General features: G+C 37.6%; 1 protein-coding gene across 1 annotated transcript in view; it reads left to right on the top strand.

Annotated features, from left to right (window-relative positions):
- The window catches only part of TSPAN7 (tetraspanin 7), a 114,681-nt gene that overhangs the window by 58,216 nt on the left and 30,817 nt on the right, over window positions 1–25,648 (top strand). The window contains exons 2-3 of the mRNA XM_043994625.1: window positions 21,585–21,773; window positions 24,782–24,856. Of these exons, the coding sequence (XP_043850560.1) occupies window positions 21,585–21,773; window positions 24,782–24,856 (264 nt within the window). The remainder of the gene's footprint in view (window positions 1–21,584; window positions 21,774–24,781; window positions 24,857–25,648) is intronic.

Below are 25,648 nucleotides of genomic sequence, written 5' to 3'. Positions count from 1 at the left end.
TACTTTTCCAGTGGATTGTGGTGAACAGAAGTTAAATGACTTGCCCAGGGTCACACAATTAAGTAAATGTCTGAGGCCCAATTTGAACTCAGGTCTTCCTGACTCTAGGCCTGATGCTTCATCCATTGAGATACCTAGCTGCCTTCATGGAGAATAGCCAGAATCAGTGAGATCACACACCAGAGTCACCCAAGTATGCATAGAGCCTTGTAGTTAGTAGACAGTTAAAGGTTTGATTGAATTGAATTTGTTGTTGAATTGATATAACAGAATGATTTTAGTCCCTTGTATCAGAAACCCTGTTTTCAAATTACATAAATTACAATAGTCTATATTGAGGTGTCTTTTGAAAGTGCCCTATGCTGTTTGTTATTTTCTTTGCTGTTTTTGAATTTAGCTTTTAACTTCCTTTGACCTTGAGGATTGGTAGAGGATACATTTGGCAGGGAAAAAACGAGATGCTCTGATAATCCTTTGTACCTTTTCACAGACAAGGTCTCATTTTAGTTGTGACCTGATTACACTCAACTTGTATTTCAGAGTATGAAGTGAAATTACATGGTTTATTACTTTCTTTCATAGATCAAAGGAAATGAAACTGCAGAGTTCCAAGAAATTGTTCAGCTATATTCCTGAAACTTCTGTTCATTAGCATAAGAAAAATCTTAGGAAAGGAAAATGTACTGTCTTCTATACAACAATACAGATCATAATCCTTTTAAGAAAAAATTGCAATGTAACATTTCCTGTGAGTTTAGCCATTTCGGCAAACTGATAAAAAATATCCATCAATACTAATGTCAGAATCTACAGGATTCTCCATGGCTAACATTTTATGTACTTATGCTATTTCTACCTTATGACTTTCAACCAGTATATCTCTTAAAGACTGGGAAGATCTGGAATTTATTTATTCTAAAGGAAAAAAACCAACAACTTCTGAGACTCCATTTCTTTTTTCTTAAAATAATAAACATTTTTATTTAAAAGTTTTTGTTCCAAATTGTATCCCTCCTCTCCCTTTCCCCATGTGCAATTATGTAAAACAGTACCATATTAGTAATTTTGTATAAAAAACTTGAATAAAAGAAAAAATGGAAGAAAATGAAAAATAGCATGCTTCAGTCTGTGTTCCATCAAAATCAGTTCTTCTTTTGGAGGTGGATAGTATGCTTCATTATTAGTCCTTTGGGATTGTCTTGGATTATCGTATTGCTGAGAGTAGTTAAGTCATTCACAGTTCTTCACTGAACAGTATTACTGTCTCTGTGTGCAACATTCTCTTGGTTCTGCTCACTTTACTGTACATCAGTTCATACAAGCTGAGACTCCATTTCTGACCCATTCTAAAGATAATACAGATCTAAATTTGAAAAAGAGCCAGAATGTTTCTTCAAGACTTGAACTTGGTTAAACCTCTGAGGAAGATTCAAAACTAAATAAAAGATTGCCTTTACCTTTAAGGAGTTTATAGTCTAGTAGGAGTTATGAGATGTAAATAAATAATAATACTAAAATGTATAAAAGAATAACCCAAAAGAAGGCCCTATGAGTTTGGATGTGTGGAGTGAGGAATAATGAGGATGTGAGGATGATCTGAAGTTGTGAGCCTGAGTGACCAGAAGGGAAGGGATGTACTCAACAGGAATAGGGATGGTTGGAAGAAGAGTGGGTTTTGTGGGGAAAGTAATCAGTTCTGTTTTGGACATATTGTTTGAAATGTCTGTGGACACCTGTTTTGAAGTGTTTGATAGGCAAATCGAAATGTGCAACTAAAAGTGGATTGGATCCAAACTGAACAGGCCCTTGAACGCTAAGCTAAGGACTTTGGACTTATTGGTTAGGCACTAGGAAGTCATTGACAGTTTTTGAGCAGTGAAGTAACATCATTAAAGCCATGAATTGGAAATAATGTTCTGTATCCCATCATGGATTATGGATGACCTGGGACTTAGCACTTTCATTAGTTGGTTACTTTTATTTGTTTTTAAAAGTATTTCTATTTTTTGTTTCGACATAATTTCCAAAAGTATCCTTCTCCCTTTCCATATGAGCAAATACATACAAAGAAAGCTATGTAACAGTAATAACAGCTAACATTATATAGTGTTGCAGGCACTGTGCTAAACACTTACAATTATTATTTCATTTGATTCTCACAAGAAGAGGGAGATAGGTGCCATTATTATTTCCCACATTTCACAGATGGGAAAACTGAGACAAGAAGTTAAGTAACTTGCCCAGGATTGTACAGCTGGTAACTGAGGCTGGATTTGAATTCAGGTCTTCCTAACCCTAGACCTGATGTTCCTCCCATGACACCACCAGCTGCCTGAGAATAAATGGTCACAATGGCAAGTCACAACCCCTCTGGGCCTCAATTTCCTCATCTGTAAAATGAAGGCTGAATAGGTGACTTCCAATTTTCCTTCCAGGTGAAAATTTATAATCTATAATGGGTGACATTTGTTCATTCTTTTTTCACTCTTAACTTCTCTGATAATAGGAGCTCATCCTCTTTCATGTAGTTGTTAGTAAAATTTAATTAGCATCCTTATGAAATAAAGCTTAATAAATATTAGCCCCTGTAAAAAGCAAAGAAGCTTAATAGGCATATAGAATTTGCTCACCTTTTTTATTCATTTTGATTTATTTCAGCAAAGCCATCATCAGATCATCTTTTCTGTTATCATTGGAAATGGGCATCTTTGTCATTGAACATGAGTTCAATATAGCTGAGTATACCCCAACCCTACATATATAGCTCTTCATACCTATTCCAAAGGGCAGAATACCCTGCCTACCCCCCATCCCCTTCTTAGTAAGGCAAGTGGTTTGTGTAGCAACTTGTAATCTTCCTTTCTAGACACCCTGCCCTTATACCATGGTGAAATGAGATTTTTAAAAATGCAAGCCAAACTTTGCTTAACTTCATGCAGTCCCTACCCTCTTCCCCACACCCGCTATCTTGACATATAAGAAACAGTCTCAGTTCCTTCTTTATATAATTGCACAGGGACAACAGAGAAATTGATAGAAAAACTGTAATTGAAGTAAAGTTAGGGAGACTTGTTCTGAATGTATCTCGGTGACTACCTTCCTGAGCTTCAGGTTCTTCATTTGTGAAATGAGAGGAACAATTGCCCCAAGAGATTACATAAGTATTGTCCAAAAAGTACTTTGCAAAATGGGAATAATTCCTATACTTTCTCATAGGGTCTTGTGAGGGAAAAAAGTGGAATTCTGTAGATGGTGCAACCAAATGGTTCCAAGCTGAGCATGAGAAAAGCTCAATTTCCTTTCACTTAACCTCGAAATCTGGGAGCTCTAGCTTGGGGATGGGAAGGAGTTCCATGTTGGAAACTCTGTTTTTCAGATATTTGCTTTCAATCCTCTGCATTTCTGTGAATAGACGAATGAGTGAAAAAGTATTTATTAAATCCTTGCCATGTGCAGGGCACTGTGGTTAGCACTGGCGAAACAAATAGGGCAGTGTCAAAGCTGCTGTCAGGGAACCTGCATTCTAATGGGGGACACAATTAGGAGGGTTCTGTCAAACTAAGCCTCTGTTGTACCTAATAGTTTGTTAAATTAAATTGAATGGGTTAGGACATCAGATTTCTGAAAGCTTAGTCATAACCAATTTCAATCCTACCTAGGAATTCACATGGATGGTGTGGTGGTGAAAGATGAAATGACTGAGGAAACAAAGGTTTGCTTCCAAGTATTTTGATTTATTGAATAGTACATGCTAATGCGTGACAAACTGGGACAAGGTACCTTCTTCAGTTTAGGCCTGGACCCCAGATACAGGGGGAGACAGACTTTTATACATTGAAAACAAATAAGGTCAACTAATTAAAAGGAAACAATACAACATTAGGTAATCTAATTTCAAATTGGAGGAAAGGTTAGGGAATTTTCAAGCTGGAAGAAGAGTAAATAGGTACAATTCTGTGAAATGAAAAAAAGGAGGTGTCCCACTGCCCCCAAGTATCTGTAAACAATCAAAGGAATATGGAATAATAATTGATTCATTAGTATGGGGGACAGTTTTAAAATAAGACATGTGGGTTGCTGAGATGTACAGTTATGAGAAAATTCCCTTGCATCAATCTTTGGATCTAACCAGGTTCTGGTCAACATAAATCTAGGTCCTTAGTTAAGAGTTTCTAAGCAGAAAGTAAAGGTGGTCCAGCTGGGGACAGCCACACAAGGCTAGGTTCAAGTAATACAATATGAATAGAAAGTAAGCTAGCTCCAGAATTGAGTCACAAAATGGAGTCAGTGTGGTTCACTCAATTCTCACAGTTAACCACTTGTTGTCCTGATCCCCTCAATTCACTCAATGGTAGCCTACTTATAAGGAAATTGAATTTTAATGAATAGACTAAACTAATTATTTTAGGATGCATTGAACATCCGCTTTGTAATTGGTTCTGTGTTGTAATGTTTCACAAAGTCATTCTGCTTTCCAGGACCCTAAAATCTGCTTGAGAAGAACAAGGCATGAAAATGCAAAGCAATATAAAAGAAAGAGCTAAAATGATTATAAATCAAGGGCCAAAATATACACTATAGTCAATACTGTAAGCACTCTGGAAGACTGTGTTGGTTATAAACACAACCAGTGTTGGTTGTAGTATTGAGGGAAGCTTCCTAGAAGGGAGACTTGCAAGGTTGGAATGGTGGCTAGAATTTGGATAGTTGAGATAGGGAGAGAAATCATTACAGGTATGGAGTATAGCATGAGATCCTTCGAGAATGAGACCATCTTATATGAATAAAGTAGATGGAGGCAGAAATAATATTGCTGTACAGTGGGAAAATTCATTGCTCTTATGTATCTGTCTTTCTGTAGGCAAATGAGTAACTCTATTCACAAAATCTAATGAGAGATGAAGGAGTGGGTCTTTAGTGGGTCCTTCAATTTGTTTCAGCAATACTTTTGAAAGGAATGGAGTTTGTGTTCCTTGCATATTAATTTTATGGTGAAAAATATGTGATTACAGACAATCTGTTTTTCATCATAATTTAGGCTGAGATATAGATAAAGACACCCCCCCCAATTAAAGGTAGGTCACCATTATAATGCTGAAAATAATAATTGTGAGCTTATGACCACCAGAGCCCTCCTTTGTCAGAAAATGGAATTTGTAGATCTTGTTGAAGGGCATTTACATACTGTTCCTCCCTTGAAAGTGTCTTTGTTACATACAGTATTTCTTTGCAGTAATCTGCAGTAAGCTTAGAAAGAATGGCAAAAGACAGTCCTTGTTCTCAAGGAGCTCACAGTCTAATTAGGGATGCAACTTGCAAATAAGATAGCTTGATTGTTTGGCAGTTACCCAAGGTTTTCATGTGAGCAGAAGATCATGGGGGAGTGCAGGAAAATCAGTTTAATTCCAGAGTTCTTGTGTGAAATGTAGGTAAGTGGCAAGCCTACTAATGTTAACCAGTGTTTAGGTTACTAGCCTTTAGGCCATGAATGTGATTTTTCCAGGACATTACTCTGCTAATAGGTTAAAAAGCAGCATGGATATCAATTTGGAATTTAGGGATAGGGAATTGAGGATACCCTAAATATCAGACCTGAAGCTCTTTAAATTACTACAGAAGGTACTGCTTTCCAAGCACTTTATTTCATTTTATGAAGCTTTACTAGCCTCTCTTGCCAATAGGCATTTTCCTGAGTGCCATCTGTTTCTAAATCTGTTTTATCAGTTAAACCAGAGCTAGGAACTATATCCTGCCAAATTTAACCTTCACTTTTTCACTTCCTACTTTGAAATCTCTTGTAGTCTTGGGAAATTGAAGGAGTAAGTTCATATGACTTATAAAGCATATTTTGTAAATCCTTCTGATTAAGGTAAATAAAGAGCCAAGCTATTATTTGTGTCCTCTTTTGAAATGTTTTAAATGAAACATTAAGGTCAGGAAGCACACACATTAAGTAACTCAGAAATCCACCTTGATTTAACGATGCATTTATTAATGTATTAATAAGACTAAAGTTGTTATATTATGCACATATTGCCTTTTTTTTTTTTTAAGTGAGGCAATTGGGGTTAAGTGACTTGCCCAGGGTCACACAGCTAGTAAGTGTTAAGGTCTGAGGCTGGATTTGAACTCGGGTACTCCTGACTCCAGGGCCGGTTGCTCTATCCACTGCGCCACCTAGCTGCCCCCCACATATTGCCTTTCATCAGAGGTTCTTAGAAAGAAAAAAAAATCCAAGTCTTTTAAAATGTAAGGGGCTAAAATTTTAGCTAAACTATCTAAAATCTAATGAGTGGTCGCCAATAAATTATAAGCTTTAGCAAGAGTATTTAAATGTTTAAGTATTTATTAAAGAGCATTAGGATCAGAGAGAAAGGTAAAAATCTAACTTTTTCTAAGAGACCCTATCATCCAACCCACCATGACAAGGTCAGGAACCCAAAACCAGATAGCACCCCTCCACCAGCATCCGCTTCCTACTTTGTGTCCTCCTCCCAGAAATGGGAGGCTCCTCAAGTTGATTGGCTGGTAGCCTTGATATACAGTACCCACGAGCAAACGTCACTTCCTGACGCTAAGGACCTTGACCGCATGGCTTGCCCTCAGAGACCTCTTCATGGTGGAGCTTGGCTACAGTAAGTCTCCAGCAGGTGGCGTCATTCCAGTCATTACAAAAAGTATATGAAAGGAGTGAAGAGTGATAGGGAAATAAAGCTCAAAAATTCAGAGAGAAAGAGGGGAAAGTAAAATCATAGTTTTAGAGCTGAAATAAACCTTAGAAGTCACCTAATCCAACTTTCACATTTTATAAATCAGGGTCCTAGAGAGGGGAAGTGATTTGTCCATGGTCGCACAAGTAGTATGTAAGAGAACCAGGAATCACACCAAGGTCTTTAGAACCCAAGTAAGTGTAGATTTCTTTCCACTCACTGGGGAGGTGCAGTACACAATGGATTAAGCCCTAGACTTGGTTTTTAAGTCTGTTCTCTCCCTTCTACTAGCCATGTGACCTTGAGAATGTCACTTCTGAGCCTGTTTTCTCATCTCTAAAATAATGATAATGGTCAATTAACCACCTACTAAGCCCGGGGATATAAAGAAAGGCAAAAGACAGTTCTTGTTCTCAAGAAGCTCACAGTCTAATTAGGGATGCAATATGGCAAATAATAAAGCTTGTTTGTTTGCATGTTGTTTCCCTCTTTCCATCATAAACTCCTTAGGACAAGGATTTGTATTTTGCCTCTTTTTATTTCTGCAGCACTTAGCACAGTGCCTGGCACATAGTAGGTGCTTAGGAAATGTTTATTGATTGACTAAATGAGAACTAATTAATTGAGGGAAGGCACTAGACTAAAGCGGATGAGGATAAGCTTCTTGCAAAAAATGAAATTTTATCTGGTACTTGAAGGAAGTTGGGAGACAAAGATGAAGAAGGAAACCATTCTGGGCATGGAAAATAGCCTACATCTGTAAGGCACCCTCTAAAATACTATTAATAAACATGAGATATGATTCCTTCTATAAGAACCCATCTGACCCCTATTTGTGATGCTGTTAATTTTTAACACTTTGCACCTCTCTTCTTAGGTGCTTAAGCTACTTTTTTTCTTTTTGGGGGGCGGGCAGTGGGGGTTAAGTGACTTGCCTAGGGTCACACAGCTAGTAAGTGTCAAGTGTCTGAGGCCGGATTTGAACTCAGGTACTCCTGAATCCAGGGCCAGTGCTTTATCCACTGAGCCACCTAGCTGCCCCCTTAAGCTACATTTTTAATGAAATTATATCACACTGACTTACACAGATCCTGACTTCACAGAGCCTGATGTCTTATTTATTGTATTTCTTAAAGCTCAATTGTGTTAACCCAGAAGTATTTAATAAATGTTTGGTTGAACTGAGTTAAAAACAGTGAAATGAAGTATAGGTGAGTCTTAAGCCTAATCCAAACCTTTGGGAGTTAGGTACTGAAGTAACAGAAAGGCTTCATTGTAAGAGGGCCTCACCAATAAGGCCATGCTATATTACGACTTCCAAAGCATTGTATAGGCTTTCAACCCCACCTTAAAAACAGATTCAGATATTTCTAAGCAACAATTTTATAAAAAAACAAAAAGCAAAAACCACCTGACCATGTATTAGGACACAGAGATATATCAAATAAAAAGAAGAAAATTAGATTATAACAGAACCAAGATAAAAAGAATTATCTGAACCAACTCTCCACTGTTATATGTCAGCAAAATTAAGAACCCCAAAGGGGGGGCCAGCTAGGTGGCACAGTGGAACAAAGAAAGACAAGTACTTTAAAAAAATAAAATGCCCAAACTAACAGAACACTAAATTGACATTTTAAATAATCCACTCTCACAAAAGGAAATAGAATTAGCTGTGAAGTAACTACCAAAGAAGTCCTAGTTCTGATATATATGCAGGAGAATCGTATCAGACTTTTGGAGAATGCTACAAGTTATTCTTTCAGATAATGTTGAAAGCCAAGCTCCTTTTATGAGATATATATAGTCCTTATACCTAAACTACTGAAGGATAAAGCAGAGAAACAATACAGACTAGAATCATTAATGAATATCAATTCCAAATGTTAAATAAAACTCCATCAGACTATAGCAATTTATCCAAGAATCATTCATTATATGTCCAAGTGGGATTTATACCAGAGATGCAAAGGTGGTTCTAAGTTAGGAAAACAACAATGTAATTAATCATATTAAAGACAAAAACATCCCAAACCATATGTTTACCTCAATAAATTAAAAAAAAGCCTTTGACAAAGTACAGAACTCATCACCACCATCACCATCATAATCATTATCATCATAATTATTATCATCACCATATGTTTGCAATTTATATAATGCTTTAAGACTTATAAAGCGGTTTTTTATGTTATCTGATTTGATCCTCACAATTGCCCTGTGAGGTAGATGATAGTAGACCCCATTTTATAGAAGAGGAAACAGACTGGGAGAAATGAAATGACTTTGCTAGAGCCAAGGCTAGTAAGTGACTGAAACAGGATTCAGACTCAGGGCTTCCTGAAACCAAACCCAATGATGTAGCTACCGTATCCCCTGCCAGCCCATTTGTACTAGAAACCTTACAAAGTATAGACTTAGATATTTTTGTTGTACTAAAAAATTCCTCTATCTAAAACCAAAAGCAAGCATTACATGCAATTGGTTTATACTAGAAACCTTCTCAATAAATGTAGATATAAAGCAAGATCTTTACCTCTCCCCTCAATTATTTTATGCAAGTATGTAAGATAATTGAAATACAGAATTTTATATTTTTATATTCATTCTATATAAAAATGCTAACTATATTAATAAGAGAAATGAAATGTATAAGGGTAGACAGGAGACAAATGAACTCTGATGATGTGGTTTACTTAGAAAATACTGGGGAGTTAACAAAGAAACTAATTGAGCTAATTAATAGCTTCAGCTAGTATCAGGATATAAAAATACTGCCTCCTATACATTAAAATGAACTTGGCACATCATCTCCAGTTTGGGACCCGCCTAGCTATATACTTGAAGCACACAGCTACCCACACACTTGAGATTAAAAGCTCTCTCCGGGCACTAGTGAAATGCTTAACATGAAGTAGATACCCCATAATTCTGTTCACTGGCTGGCTGTAGATGTTTACATCTCCTTTTGATAATGGTCGTTATATAATGATAGCTATTTCCCCATAAAATCAGAGCATGTTAGAGATGGAAGTTATCCCAGACATAATTTCCTCCATTCCATTCATTTGGAATCAAAGTACAGATGAGGAAATCAAGGTACAGAGAAGTTAATTGACTTGCCTTTGATCACATAGCCAGTTAGTGGAGTCTTAATGCTAGCTAGGCATAAAGGAATCTAGTTCATTATGAGATGATCATTTACTCTACTTCATAAGTAGAGAAATTAAGTATATTGAACTTGGGACCCGTGAACTGTCAGATCTAGAATTATAACTCCCTAGCAACTCATGTGCCCTTGTATGTGTTTTTTAAAATACCTATTATCATTCAGTATACAATCTGAACATCCCATGGCAGAAACTGTCCTTTAAAATCTAGGTGGAAACCTAGAGCTTTCAAACAGTTTGTTTTGTGCTTATGTCCATATTTCTGTCAACTGAACTTGACTCCAAAAGCTCTCCACTAAAGTAATACTTTAAATACAAAATATAATTAAATGAGGCTTAAGGGCAGTACCAGGGTACTTAGTTAAAGAGGGACATGTTTAGGCTGGTTTAGTTGGAACAGAGCATGATGCCATTGAAGCCAAGATTGTGTTTTCAATCATCCTGACTCTTCTTTCTTGGCTTCGGTTCTTTTCCTCCAAACTCTCTTGACAGTTTGTTCTGCCTCCTTTGAGGCAGAGGAGTTCTTTCTTCTCCCAATCCCTAAATGTGGGCATTCCTTAAAACAAGCTTTTGGCCCTTTGTTCTTCTCTCTCTCTCTCTCTCTCTCTCTCTCTCTCTCTCTCTCTCTCTCTCTCTCTCTCTGTAATCTCTTTTTCAGAGAGACTACTACCAGAATTGTAGCAATAATCAGAGAAGTTTATTTTTTTTTAATCTTACAAGTAATAGAGCGCCACTGGAGTTTATTGAATAGGAAAGTATTATTGTCATATCTGTGTGTAAGGAAAATCACTTTGACAAATATATTGAGGATGGATTTGTGTAGGAAGAGACTTTGAGACAGGAAGACCAATTAAAAAGTCATTGTCTTGTCAAGAGAGGATGAGCACCTAGACTAAGGTAGTGGCTGAGTAGTGAGAAGGGTAGATGGCCGACATGTTGTAGAAGTAGAAATGGAAAGATTTGACAACTGGTTGGTGATGGAAAATGTGGAATCAAGAATAATGCTGGGGGCAGCTAGATGGCGCAGTGGTTAAAGCACCGGCCCTGGATTCAGGAGTACCTGAGTTCAAATCCGGCCTCAGACACTTGACACTTACTAGCTGTGTGACCCTGGGCAAGTCACTTAACCCCCATTGCCTAAAAAAAAAAAAAAAAAAAAAAAAAAAAGAATAATGCTGAAGTTTTGAACCTGGGAGGATGGAAGGGCGAGTGGGTTTCTTTATGAAAATAGGGAAACTCAGTAGAGATGAGGGTCTTTTGGGAAAGTCCTATTTTAGACATATTGAGTTTGATGTATCTGTGGAATATGTAGTTTGAAAGGGATATAGTTGGTGTTGTAGACCTGGGACTTTGAGAGGAACTAGGGTTGTGTATTTAGATTCTTTAATCATGTATATAGAGATGATAATCAAACACTCGGTGGCTTATGAAGTCATCAAGTGAGAGGGTAAAGAAAAGAAGGCCCAAAGACTTGGTGTATGCTTACAATTAGGGGGTGTCACATAGATGGTGAACTAGCAAAAGAGACTGAAAAACATCAATTAGGTCTACAGACTAAGGCCCATTAGTTAAATATGGCCCACCATCTGCTTTTATAAGGCCCAAGAATTGAGATTTTTTTTTTTTGCAGATTATAATGTAGTCATGCCCACTTGTCCTCTATAATAAAGCATGGAAAATGAAAAAAAATAGATCAGGATTCTTAAATATTGGTCACTAGTCAGAACTTCAGAATCTGTAGCAGTGACATGATCTGAGGGACAAATCATAGAGGAGTCATTGCCTATTGGCACTTTTGCACTTGCTATGAGTTCCTGGTAGTCCTGAAGGAAGGGGAGGTTGAGAACTTGCACGTCACAGGGAGCAGATGGATTACAGTGGTGTTAGTGGATAAAGACAGGTATGGTTGAGTTGGAGATAACCACAGCAGTTGCAGTTTGGCAGTTGTAGTGAGGATGGGATGTACCTCATCTTCTCATCCTTGATTCATCTCTTACTTTGGAGATCACTGATCTAGATGAAAAGCTCATCTAGAATTATGTCAGAATGATCTCTTCTCCCTCCCCTATGTATGCATATAATGTGTAGAACATAGTAGATACACGATGAATATGTGTTGGTTTAATGAATAAATGAAATTCCAGGCCATTTGTCACAAGGGCAACTGTGCAGAAGAGTGTGGGTGAATCAGCACAAACCATTTCCTCAAAAAAAAAAAAAACCCAACCAAAAAAACCCCCCAAAACTCAAAACACACATCCTGCTTATACTGGGTCAGCAATGTTACCTTTGTATACAGAGGACATTTTTATGATCAGGATTAACAAAATAGTTGGTGTTTGGACGACTATCTGAAGATATAAATGCAGTTATGAAAGCTGCCTTATTGAATCCTCTATACTTTTTTTTGTTTCTTGCTTAAAGAGAAGACATGCAAAAACATGTCCAGGATACTAAATGCCTTTTATTTTTAAGGTTGAAAATTATATTTGAATAAAAGTATATCCCTTTTGAGTATTCCATAGCCTTACTTGGTCACATATCCAAGCTGTAACCAACCAACATACCAATAAATTTGGGGAAATAACCATTTTTTTCAATTTAAAAAATAAAGTATTAGTGGAATTAAAGAATTAGTGGAAAAGTGCCACATTTAAACTAGAATTGATTAAATGTTAAAGGTTAAGCTATAGGATCCTGGAAAATGTTAATTTTTCTTTATTTGATCTTCATTGTCTTTCAAACACCCAAATAAAATTGGGTCTGTTAAACACAGGAAGATTTCTTTGTCCCACCTCCCCTTAGCACAAATCAACTGGATAGACCCTTTTTAAAAATCATCCTTTCCAGAAATATATGTAACAATTTTAAGGGTGCCTAAATATTTTTATTTCATATATTTTTTACTTTAAAAAAAACTGAAGTTGTAAAATGACCTGGTAAATAAATGGAACTTCACAATATTGATGTGTATAGTCACTTGAGTGCTAATTAAATGGCTTACAAACCTCCAGAGACAATTAGGCTGTAGTTTTCATTAAAGCCATTAAAGTTGGGATCCTTCCATTAATTTTTTCGACTTGAACATGTCTTTCTGGTTTGGGGTTTCTGCGTCTTATCTGTTCTACCCCCATACAGCTTCTTGTGGGTGTCTACTCTTGATAAGAGTACCAGGTTTTCAAATGGACCGCTGCTTATATTTATAGTTCTGCTATCTTGAATTTTTTAAATGCTGTATTTTAAAAAACAAACAAAAGGCAGCAATGCAATTTTTCACATAAGTTTGTGGTATCAACATTAAAATTGTTTCTGTAAGTTCTAAGAGAGGCAGTAGGAGTGGTGGATAAAGAACTGGCTTTGGAGTCAGGAAGACATTTCAGTTCCCACCTCTTATTATGTACTGGCTGTGTGGCCCTGGACAAATTATTTAATCTCTGAGTGTACCAGGAAACTCTCTCCAAAATTGAAATCATCATCTTTACCCCTGACCCAAAGGTTCTTAACCTGAGAGTCAGTGGATAGATTTCAAGGAGTCTTTGAACTTGAATGGAAAAAAAATCACATCTTTTTTTTTTTTTTTCACTAACCTCTAACTGAAATTTAGCATTTCCTCCAATTATGAATTTTGAAAAAAACAAAATAACATTCTGAGAAGAAATTACCTCACTGCCAAAGGCATCCATGACACAAAAAAGGTTAAGGGCTCCTACCTTAGACATTTTTCTCTTCCAAAATTCCTTATTTCTATTGAAGGCACCACCATTCTTCTAGTGTCTCAGGTTCATAATTTTGGTCTTACCCTGGACTCCTCACTCTCCCCCACCACACACATCCAATAAGTTGCCAACTCTTCCCATTAATACTTTCACAACAATTCTCACATCCAGCCTCCATTACTCTCATGGCTAGCCCCTTTGTTCAGGCCATTATTGTTTCTTGCCAAGCCTCTCACCACTGTGGTGGATCCTGCAGACTTCTGCCAAAGTACATTCCCTTTAAACCCAGATCTGACCATGTCATTCCCATACTCAATCAACTCCTGTGACTGTCTGTTGCCTGAATGATAAAATATAACTCTCATCCCTATATCCCCTTATTTAGCTTTTAAAGTCACAATTTGACCACAGCTGAGTTGTGAACTGATCCAACCACTGTGGAGAATGGTTTGAAACTATGCCCAAAGGGCTATGGAACTGCGCATACCCAGCAATACCACTACTAGGTCTGTATCCCAAAGAGATCATAAAAAAGGGAAAAGGACCCACACGTACAAAAAATAATTATAGTAGCTTTTTGTGGTGGCAAAGAATTGGAAATTGAGGGAACACCCCTCAAGTGGGGAATGGCTGAGTAAATTGTGGTTTATTAATGTAATGGAATATAATTGTGCTATAAGAAATGATGAGCAAGCATATTTCAGACAAACCTGGAAAGACTTAAATGAACTGATGCCGAATGAAGTAAGCAGAACCAGGAGAACATTTTATACAGTAACAGCAACATTGTGGGATGATCAACTATGATAGACTTAGCTCTTTTATTTGTTCAGTCCTAATTCTTAGGCAATGATTTTTGTCAGAGAGCTTTTCCATTTGGCTTTTCAAGCTGTTGACTTTTTTCTCATGTCTTTCCTGCATCACCCTCATTTCTCTTTCCATGTTTTCTTCTACCTCTCTAACTTTATTTTCAAAGTCCTTTTTGAGGGCCTCTATGGCCTGAGACCAATTCATATTTTTCTTGGAAGCTTTAGATATAGGGGCCCTGATGTTGACATCTTCCTCTGAGGGTACCCCTTGTTCTTCCTTGTTACTGAAGAAACTTTCTATGGTCCTCACCTTTCTCTGTCAGCTCATCTTGCCTTTCTTTTACTAGACTTTTAGCTCCTTAAAGTGGGGCACTGTTTCCAGACTGCAGTATCCCAAGCTTCAGAAGTCTCAGGTGGTATGATTTAAGGAGGATCAGATACTTCACTGGCCTGGCCTGTTCCCAGGCCCATAGATGACCTCAGAACAACTAGCTAATCAACCAGCTTTGTGTGTTGTGGTTGTCAGCTCTGATGAGCCTGTGCCCCTCCCCCACCTGGGCTACTACTACTCAAGCCTAAACCCAAGTTCTGTCTCAGCACCAGCATGGACCCCTGTAGTCTCCCCCCTGCCCAGGGCTCAGCCCACTCACCAGACTGTGAGCTTAGTTCCAGACAACACTGGTGCTTCAGCTGATTCAGAGGCTTTGGGGGTCTCCTTCTCTGGTGAGCACTTCCTGAAACTGGATCTGTGTCAGGGTGACTGTGGGGTTGGGCTCCACTCTTGTCTCAGCACAGCAGCTCCCTCCTTCTGACCTTCCAAGCCATTCTTGGTTAGAAGATGATTTCAGCACATTCTTCTGTGGGTTTTACTGCTCCAGGCATTGTCCTATGGCATTATTTGGATGTTTTTTTGGAGCAATTATGTCGTGAGTTTAAGAGCTCACTGCCTTTCCTCTGCCATATTGGCTCCACCCCTGAAGTAGACTTAGCTCTTTTAAGCAATACAATGATCCAAGCCAGTTCCAAAAGACATGAAAGAAAATGCTGTCCACATTCAGTGAAAGAACTATGGAGTCTGAATTTAAATTGAAGCATACTATTTTCACTTTTGTTTTTTTTTTTCTTTTTCATGGATTTTCACTTTTGTTCTGTTTCTTCTTTTACAATATGTCTAATGTGGAAATTTGTTTAACAGAATTATACATGTATAACCTATATCAGACTCATTGGTGTCATAGGGAGGGAGGAAGGGAGGGAGGTAGAAAAATGTGGAAATGAATGTTGAAAACTATCTAATCGAAAAAATAAAATAATAACACGTAGAAAAAGACAAACAGAAACAATTTGACCATAGCCTTCTATCTTTTCCGCCTCACTGGACAGCCAAACTGATCTTCTCTCTGTTCCTCACTCACGGCATTTTACTATCTTTGTGCCTTGGTACTGGCTGTCCCCCATGCCTAGAATGTAGAAGGCTGTCCCTTCTTACTCTCGCCTTGCCTAGTCACTCTCTTTCTTTAAGTCATACATTCTGGGCCACGTATGTTGCATCCCTCTACCCCTTCCTTCTAGGGAGACTGAAACTCATCATTGAGAAATCTCATCTTACAAGAGATCGCCTTTTTTCTTACACCTCATCAGTACCCTCTACCCCTCTGATTGGAGAGTGGAGCCATAAACTCCTCTATTTAAGGAGGGGGACAGGATTACTGTCTTCCCAGACATCTTATTTTTCATCTGGCTGCACTCATGTTGGACCTGACTCTTCTGGCAGCATTCATTTTGGATTTCGTGGGCTTTTCCACCATGGGTATCTCTCCTTCCCCTTTTCAGTTTTTTTTTGTGTGTTGCCTCCTTCCATCAGATTGTAAGCTCCTTGAGGGCAAGGACTGTCATTCTTTTTCATATTTGTATTCTCAGCATTTAGCACAATGCCTGGCACATAGGAGGTGTTTAATCAATGTTTTTAGATTATTGATTATTGGTTTTCCCTTGAGTTCATAGCTGTTGTAGTGTTAAATTCAATTAGGTATTTGTACTAAGTCCAGCACCAATATGGTGGGGGGGCCACCAAGCTACTTAAGGAGCATGAACTGACCCTAGGTCGGAAAAACAGAGCAGCTTAAAGCTTTTCAGTATTGGATTTGGCAGGTTCCACATAGTCAAGATAGAGAAATTTAGTCTCAAAACAAACCAAAAAGATTCATTTTTGTCAAGAAGCCTTTCCATATAACTCCAAAAGCTCATGCCCTACCTCCAAAACAATTTTATACTTAACTACTTTGTATATATTTGTATTTATTAAATTTATGTTTATGTAGGATATATTTTTATATGCACTTTTCTCCTCCATTAGAATATAAACTCCTTTCTAATAGGAATTGTTTGGTTCTTTGTACTTGTATCCCCAACTCCTAGCACAGTGTCTGGGACATAGTAGGTGTTTAATAAATACTTGTTGATAGATTAAATTTGCAGAAAAGATGCTGATCTTCAGGTTTTGAGGGAGATTTCTCAGGGAAAAATCCTTATGCCATTGAAATTAGAGGTCTTGACTGAAAAGAAAAATAATTATGGCAAATAATTTTTGTGTCTAATAAATTGATTGATAAGGATCTATGATCTCATTGTAAACTTTTAAGGGTATAAAAATAGCCTCTTGTGGATCTAGTAGAGTTAAAATATCTACTCCCTTGGAACTAAAAATAATGTGAGCTAGAGAGGTAATGGTATCATCTTCAAGGGCATTTTATCATGCCCTCTGGCTCTTGATGAGATGAAGTATAGGGTAAGAGCAGTTGATACAGAATGTGAAGGCACAAGCAATTGAAGAGTAAACAATGGCTAGAAGAGATGCCCCTAAATACAGCTTTGAGACCTTGGACAGTTTGCTCATTTCTAAAATGAAGGCATTGGACTAAATTATTTCCAGGGTCCCTTTCATATTTCACATTCTCTGATTCTATTCATTATTTCCCTGCGTCTCTTACAACAGTTTGTGTAACCATGGTGAACGGAGCATTGTTATTGGGCAGTAAATTGACAATATATGGCCTACACTAAGTGAAGCTATACATCATGTATATAATATATATATAAACATGTATATGTTATAAGGTGTATAAGCAGACCTAATACATGGCCCCTTGCTGTCCCATCTAGTCCTTATGAAGACTAAAATGATATAAAATAAACTTTGTCCTAGAAAATGTTGTGGCAGTCTTTGAGATAATTGGAGAATATTGCAAGACTTCAATTGTTTATTTACTGTACACAAACATTCCACATTCTTGGTCTTATTGTTTCTGCAAAGGAATACTGTAATTCATCTTGATCATTAGGCTTACATTTAGAATAAGCCAGAAGTGACCTAGTGACCATAGATTTTGAACTGCTGGTATGGATAGGAAGTATGTAATACTGGAAAGAAGACCTGGGTTTAAATCCTTACTCTCAGCTTCCTTATTCTCTCAGGCAACTTTAGGACCAAATTCTATGGTCATACAAACTCTGAAGCATCTACTAGACCAAGAACTCTTAAATCTATGAACCTGTGTGAGAAGAAAAAAAAAAAAATATATATATATATATATATATATATATATATATATATATATCTTTATTTTCACAAACCTCTAATTGAAATTTAGAATTTCCTTCAATTAAGTATGTAGGCAATAAACTACAGTAGTAGTATTTAGGCTTCATCAGATTGCCAGAGGGGGCCATGACACACAAAAGGTTAAGAACCCGTATACTAAAGGTTGAAACTGAAACATTAGTTGAATTAAATGATCTCGAAGGTCTCTTCTAGTTCCAGTGCTTTGATTCTAAGACGTGGTTAACCCTAACCACTGCTGCTGATGGATGTTCTATTAGATGTGGTGACTTGTGGTTGACCCTAGAGGTTGTAAGGTGGTAGTATTTTCAACAGGCCACATAATGTGGTTTACTTTATGTCTCTACTGTGTCTTTTTCTAAAACCACAGAGTTTACTCTTTTTTTTTTATTGTTGATAATTGGAAGCAAAGTACATTTTTTTTCTTAAGAAAGAAAAACCAGTATAGTCATAAAATAAGGTATATTGACTTACTTGGGGAATGGGTGCCTCTTTCAACTCCTAGCAACAATAGTTGTTTCAGGTTGTTATGAAGTCTGCTTTAGTAATGGAAAGCAGAAAGTGCCCATTCTAAATCCATGACCTTACTGTAGATCTTGAGATTCCCAAAAGCAGAGAATATCCTCCTTGTGACAATGAGTATATTGCAGAGGAAGAAAAGGAGAAAGAAAAATTCACACACAAAGTACAAGTGTTGAGCTGGGGGGGGGGTGGGCAGTATGTGTGAGAAGGGAGGGTGGATTGAAACAACAAATATTCTATCTCATTGTAGACCTAAGGCTAAAACCAGCTTAGATGTAAGAATAGGGAAGACTGTTTTTGAGAGTGACTCCAGAATGACAGTGGCTATTCAAAACCTCTACTCATCTACTCTCACCTACTGTTACCTTTCCTGCTGCTTACAAAAACACTCATAAAACAATCATTTGATCTAAACAGCCCTACTCACTACTATGACATATATTTCCTCCCCTTCTTAGCTATATTCCTTGAGAAAGCCAGCATATTAGGTGGCTCCACTCACTTTTTTCTCAGCTCTTTATAGCTGGCTTCTGACTTCATGATTCAACTGAAACTGTGCTCTCCATGCTTATCACGGATCTCTTTAATTACCAAATCTCATCTTTCCGGAACTCTCAAGCCTTTTGACAATTGATCACCCTTTCCTCCTAGATACTCTTTCCTGTCCAGATTTGTATAACATTATTTTCTCTTGGTTCTTCTACCTGTGCAATTCCTTCTGTTCAGTCTTTGCTGAATCTCTATTCAAATCATATCCACTAACTTTGTGTGGGTATGTCTCCCAAGGCTCTGTATTGGCTTCTCTTCTCTTTTCCCTTGATATTATCAAACTTTCTTATGTCATCAGTTCCCATGAGTTCAATTAGCATCTCCATGCAGATGATTCTCAGAGCTGTAAGTCTTAGTGCAGCTTTACATACAGGACACTGTATATAAATTCATTGACATCTATAAATTTTATACATTAATGTTATAACAATGATTGTGGATATTAGTATAAAGTATAGCTTAATTTATACTCCCTGTGTTCCCAAGTTTGGATCAGAAATTATACCTTTACAGAATTTGAGATGAAAGAGACCCCAGAGGTCATTTGGCCAATCTTCATCTCAATAAGAATTCCTTCTACAACATCTTTGCAACTCCCCCCAAAACAGTTATCCAGTCTGTACTTGAAAATATTCAGTGATGAGGAATGTATTACCTTCTGGCAGCTCTAATTTTCAGGAAGTGTTTTCTTTACATTCAGCATGTATTTTCTAATATCTGTCTCTTTGCAGCTTTCAGAGGCCAAGTAGAACATAAGTATAATCCTTCTTCATATGACAACCCTTCACATACTTGAAGACTTGTATTATATGTCCCCCCCAATATCTTCTCATATCCAACCTCAACAGTTCCAGTTTCTTCAACTGATCCTTGTAACCTACTTCAATTTGTCTAAAGATGCAGATGTAGGTATAACTACAGTAGATCTATACAAATACACACACACATACACACACACACACAAACATAAGCACACATATACATACATACATACATGCACGTGCACTATTCTTTCCTATCCAGCCTTCCAAGCATATCTCATCTTCATGGTAACTCCAAGTTACTTAAACACCCATATATGAGATGAGGTAACATTTTATATTTTCCGCCAATAAGTAGGTATGAAATGGGAAAAAAGAGAAAGGAAATAGAAATGTTTTCTAGTTCTCCACCAGATGTCAGCAGAGAACACCGAACGTGTCATCTGACTTTTTTCCAATGCCTATTGTACTATCAATAACAGATCACCACCAACTACAAGGTTTATGTATTTACTTCTGTTTTTAAAAGGGTGCCATATTGCTCATTCCATCTTCTTAATTACATTCGAACCATTCTTCCTGAATGCCACTGTCTCTTAATAAAAGAGGGAAATGGATTTGAAGAATAGCATACTATGTATTTGGACCTCATTTTGGTGATCCAGTTTGGGGATTTGGGCAAATACAATTACACCTAGTTCAGAAAGACTCTTCAAATTCTTCTGTTGTTCTAGAATTCTATTATATTGAACATTGCTTAAGAAAAAGAAACTCCCCAAATGATCTATCAGTAGGGCTTGGAAATATTCTTTTGTTTAGAAATTTTTGGTATAATGTCAATTTTGTTAATAAGATTTAACCTGAAAGAGAAAATTAATCATCCTGTTCTCCAAAGAATAACATTACTGTAGCTTGAATTATATAGTCATTGAAATACACTTTTCTCACAATAGTCCAAGGGGTTAGTATACTTGGCCTTGTTTTACAGATGAGAAAACAGCCTTAGTAAGCTTAAGTGACTTACCCAAGACCTCATGTTGTTCAATCGTTCTTTCAATAGTGTCTGGCTCTTCATAACCCTATTTGGGGTTTTCTTGGCAAAGATATTAGAGTGGTTTGCGATTATCTTTTCCAGCTCATTTTACAGATGGGGAACGGAGGCAGACAGAGTTAAGTGACTTGCCTAGCTCCTACAGCTAGTAAGTGTCAGAGGCCAGATTTGCACTTCTTGACTTTAGACCCATTTCTCCATCTACTACATCACCTAGCTGCTCTGCCCAAGAACTCACAGTAAATTACAAAGCTGGGATTCTAACTATATCAGAAGAAAGTCTTGAATTTTTAAAGTTTTCAGTGCTAGAGGATTGGGAATCTACATAATGTTGAGATACCTAGTATGAGAAGGCATTTGGTGAGAGAAGATTTTAGCTTGTAATTCTTACATGTATTTTGCAAAACTAAGAACTGAAATGCTTCTTTGAACTGTATTAATCATTAGATAAACATCATCAATTTCATACATCATGGTTTGCATTGGATATATACAGGTTGCGTTTAAAAAAATTATATTTGTTATGAGATGGGAGTACATTATGACAGACGGATTCTGGAATTGGAACCATCATGTCTCTAGACACCCTGACTTTTTAATTCCCCCCTAAAAAGTTTCTTTCCATTAATCCTTCTAATGAAATGCCTCCCCTTTTATTCTCTCTCCATCTCTTTCAGATTACTGGTGTGATTCTTTTGGCAGTTGGAGTCTGGGGCAAGCTTACTTTGGGCACATACATCTCTCTTATTGCAGAGAACTCTACCAATGCCCCCTATGTGCTCATTGGGACTGGTACCACCATTGTGGTCTTTGGCCTGTTTGGATGCTTTGCCACATGTCGTGGAAGCCCATGGATGCTAAAACTGGTGAGTGTGTCGGTGATGTGGATTCTAATATTGAAATTGCTTTTGCTGTGATTTTAAAAAAAGGGATACAAATGAACAGTGGTGGTTCTTTGGGCAAGAAATGCCTCAACATCCATAGACTCATTTAGCCATTATCTCTGCTAAAAGCAAAGCAAACATTCCGTTTTAGCCTAATCTAATTAATACAGAGAAGAATGCTAAAACAACAGTGGTTCCCCTCTGAAGCTGGCTGGCAAAAGCTGTTGCTAGGGAACGTAAAGATGCCCTTTATAACCTCATGTAAAAATGCCCTGCTGCCAGCTTTATGTGCCACACTGCAAACTTCCTTCACCCGCATTATACATTTTCACCAAGCAGCTCAGGAGCATGACCAGCAGCCTTCCATTTGGAGTGACCTCTTTGTTCTCTTTTGGGAAATCAATTTTCTTGTCTCAACTGTGGCTGCATTTGGCTGTTCACCCTCTTCTCTAAGTCAACACTGTCTAGCCACAAACCATGGAGATCCAGCTGTGTCACAGAGCACAGCTTGGTTGAAAGTTTGCACAATGTCAGGTTGCTTTCTCCTGGCCCAGAATTACTGCTGTGCTTTTCACCCCTTAAAGGCTGTTGTATTATTCCTCCATGACTCTACATTTAGAGAAACGTGAAAGAAAAGAGGCAGAATGATAAACAGTAGACAAAATGTGAATCTTCTGAGGCACTAGACTCATCTTCCTTTTGCTCACTTGAGTTGCTTTGTTTCTTATCACAGTCATAAGATATCAGCTGCCAGGACCAGTGTTAAAAGTATATTTACACTTTTACACTGTATTTACACTAGCAAGCAGAAAAAAACCCAGTTAGATTTTGAGGTTGGGCTGCTGGGGTTATTAGTATTTTGGCCAGTTATTTGTCTACATTTTGTGCTCAGGGTGCCTTTTATAACACTCTTCATTTCTGAGGATTATTGTAGTCATTTTGATAAATGAAAGGAGGTCAGTGTCCCTACTTAATGTTAAATTACATTAAATAGGGCCTGCATTAAATGTGCCACCCAGTGAATGGATGAAGCAATAAGTTTTTCAGCCCCACTTTGCTTGGTTTAGCCTAGCCTGGGAGGTAATGACTCAACATTCCACTACTAACTGATGACAGAACTTCAGCTGTGTCCAGTTCACATCAAAGAACCCACCTTGACAATTGCTATTAATTGGTCTCTTTGTTGTCAACCTCCATAGGAGGGATGAACAGTAGGACCTCATCCACCTTCCGTACTTTCACTCTAGAAGTAAAATGTGCAAAGAAGAAATGGGACTAGAGGCTGAGATACATCACTGCTGTCCTTCTCTTTCACATATGTGAGGGCATGTGCATGCACTTACACTAGGGTCCTTTGCCCCAAATGCACCAGCCGCTGTGAGCTAGGCATATGCATCTAATGATTTTCAAAAATAAGGTTATTTTCCCTTTTAATACGTCCAGGGATTGGGGGAGGGTTGACCTTGGGCCAGGAGGACAATGTGGGAGAGAAATGACTATTTTCAAAGCATTGGGTACTGCTCTAGTAAAATAATTTAAGCCCAATATAAATACACATCTAGATCTGTGAAATGGCCATGTGGATCCTGGCCAAACTATAGAACTTCTAAACACTACTTGAGACAGTCTATGACTTGAGATAAAAGTAAATATTTGGGAGAAGTTCCCTTTGGGACAGAAAAGAGGAATGTAAATACTAACCGTTAGAACCTGGGTTCTAGTTCCAGCTCTGCCTGTATCCTTGGACAAGTCATGCATCTCTCTGGGTTTTATTTTTTCTTCTTTAAAATGACAAGAGGCAGACTAGACAATCTCTAGGGACTCTTTATTATATTATTCTAAAGAGCTGATTTTTAAATAGTGGAACATTAAGGAAAGGGAGCTGTATACTCCCAATATTGTCTCTATTTTTTCACCTGGCAAGATTATGTTACCAGAGCTGGGAGTAAGAAGAACTTACACATGGACTGAATAGAATAATTGTGTGATCCTTTGATGATTTTATCCCCATAAATACACCAGTAATTTAGTGGCAGGAAACATACTGTCTAGTTGAGGGAAAAGAAAACTGATGGGAGGGTAGGATGGGTTATATAGGAGTAGCAGCTTCAGCTTCTGGCATCTGTAGCTAACACAGGCCATTCTTAATGGCCAAGTACTTCAGGTACTACATCCTCCACCGAGAAGACACAGATATCCCTAGTGCTGTGTAAAAGGGTAGAATTTCCAGGATTAGTACTTTCTTTCCTCATCTTTCCTCTCCAATATGAGCTCCAAAGCATAAATGGAAGGATCTTTGGTTACCTAAGTTGAACCTGGTAAAAGATTTGTGGGCACTGAATACAGAGCTGAAGCTTTTCAAGTGAATATTCTAACGGTTGAGGTGATATTTTCAGGAGCCTATTGGGTAAGGTCTAGTACCTATGTACAGTGATAAGGGAGTGCAGAAAGAATTCTCTTAGAGATTAGGAAAACATTGTGATATGAAAAGTGTTGAACCATGAACTAGTTACATTCAGATGGGTTCCTCTACATTGTTTACCCCAGTAATCGCTAATTCCATATTGTTGTTTTTCAGTTGGGATAATCCCAAAATCTTGTGTTTAGAAAAGAGGAATTAAATTAATATTTCCTGCCATTAACATTTACAAAGCTAACCTAGTAAAAAGATTTTAAGCTTGGTATACAAACATATACATATATATGTATGTTTATATATACAGTCAATGGAATGACCACATAGTGATTGCTCAAACTGTAGAACCATCGAACACCATTCAAAACCTGTAGAACTGCCAGCTGTATGACTTAAGATAGAAGTAAATGTTTGGGAGAGGTTCTCTTTTGTGCAGGAAAGAGAAATGTGTGTTCTAAAAGTTTTTTTTTTTAACCCCTGATATCTATTGCTCAGCTTCTAGCTCTAAATCTCTATTCCTAGAAGTGTCCTGATTTTAATTCTTCACATTTGACATTGTCCCTTTTTCCCCCAGTATGCCATGTTCTTGTCCCTGGTGTTTTTGGCTGAGCTGGTGGCTGGCATCTCAGGTTTTGTGTTTCGCCATGAGGTAAGTGCATACAAATCAGGGGACAGGAGCCACAGGGTTTTTTTGGAAGGAAGAATTCATTGACACCTCTTAAATGTGTGTAGCACATACAAAATGCTGAGTTTGGTTTATTTACTTTGAGTAGTGATAGTTTTCTAGTTGGATTAAAAGCTGAAATTATGATTTCAAATGAACAGATTTGGCCAAAGCTTAGAGCCTTAGTTACTGGATATTTGCTCTTAGGAAATCTTTATGTTTCCATCATTAAAAGTCATCATCAAAGCGTGTAACGTGGAATAAATAGACCTTTCAAACACAGCTCTTTCTGTAAGATACTGCCCACATAGGTACATATATGCACATGCACACATAACAGAGGGAGGATTTTCAAGGCTGCAAAGCCAAGCCAAATTAATTTCTTTGATATATTGTAAATATTTTGTCTTCCCAGAAGTAATAGTAAAACACATCTAGATATGTGTGGTGATGATTTAAAAATTAATAAATTAAGCTATACCACAAATTCAAAGAAGGTGATTAAGGGAAATACTTCATCCGTTTTTTCTTAAGCAAATCTTGGACAGTGAAGTCTGTCAGTCTTTTTTTCTTCTTCCTGAGAAGCAGTGGGAATTTCTACAGCTGGTTTTAATATCCCCTAAAACGACCTGTTCTTTAGAATTCCCCTCTGAGTGAGAATGAGTGAAACCATGGAAAGGAACATAAATCCAAATCAGATGGTTGGAGAAACTAACCAGTCCCTGGCTTAAAATTTTGTATTCCCTTCCCCTTGTTTTGGCTTTTCAGCCACAAACT

Source organism: Dromiciops gliroides, chromosome 3, assembly GCF_019393635.1.
Source record: "Dromiciops gliroides isolate mDroGli1 chromosome 3, mDroGli1.pri, whole genome shotgun sequence".
Classification (NCBI taxonomy): Eukaryota; Metazoa; Chordata; class Mammalia; order Microbiotheria; family Microbiotheriidae; genus Dromiciops; species Dromiciops gliroides.
The sequence above is the reverse complement of the archived record's forward strand: the minus strand, read 5'-3'. Positions and strand labels throughout refer to the sequence as shown.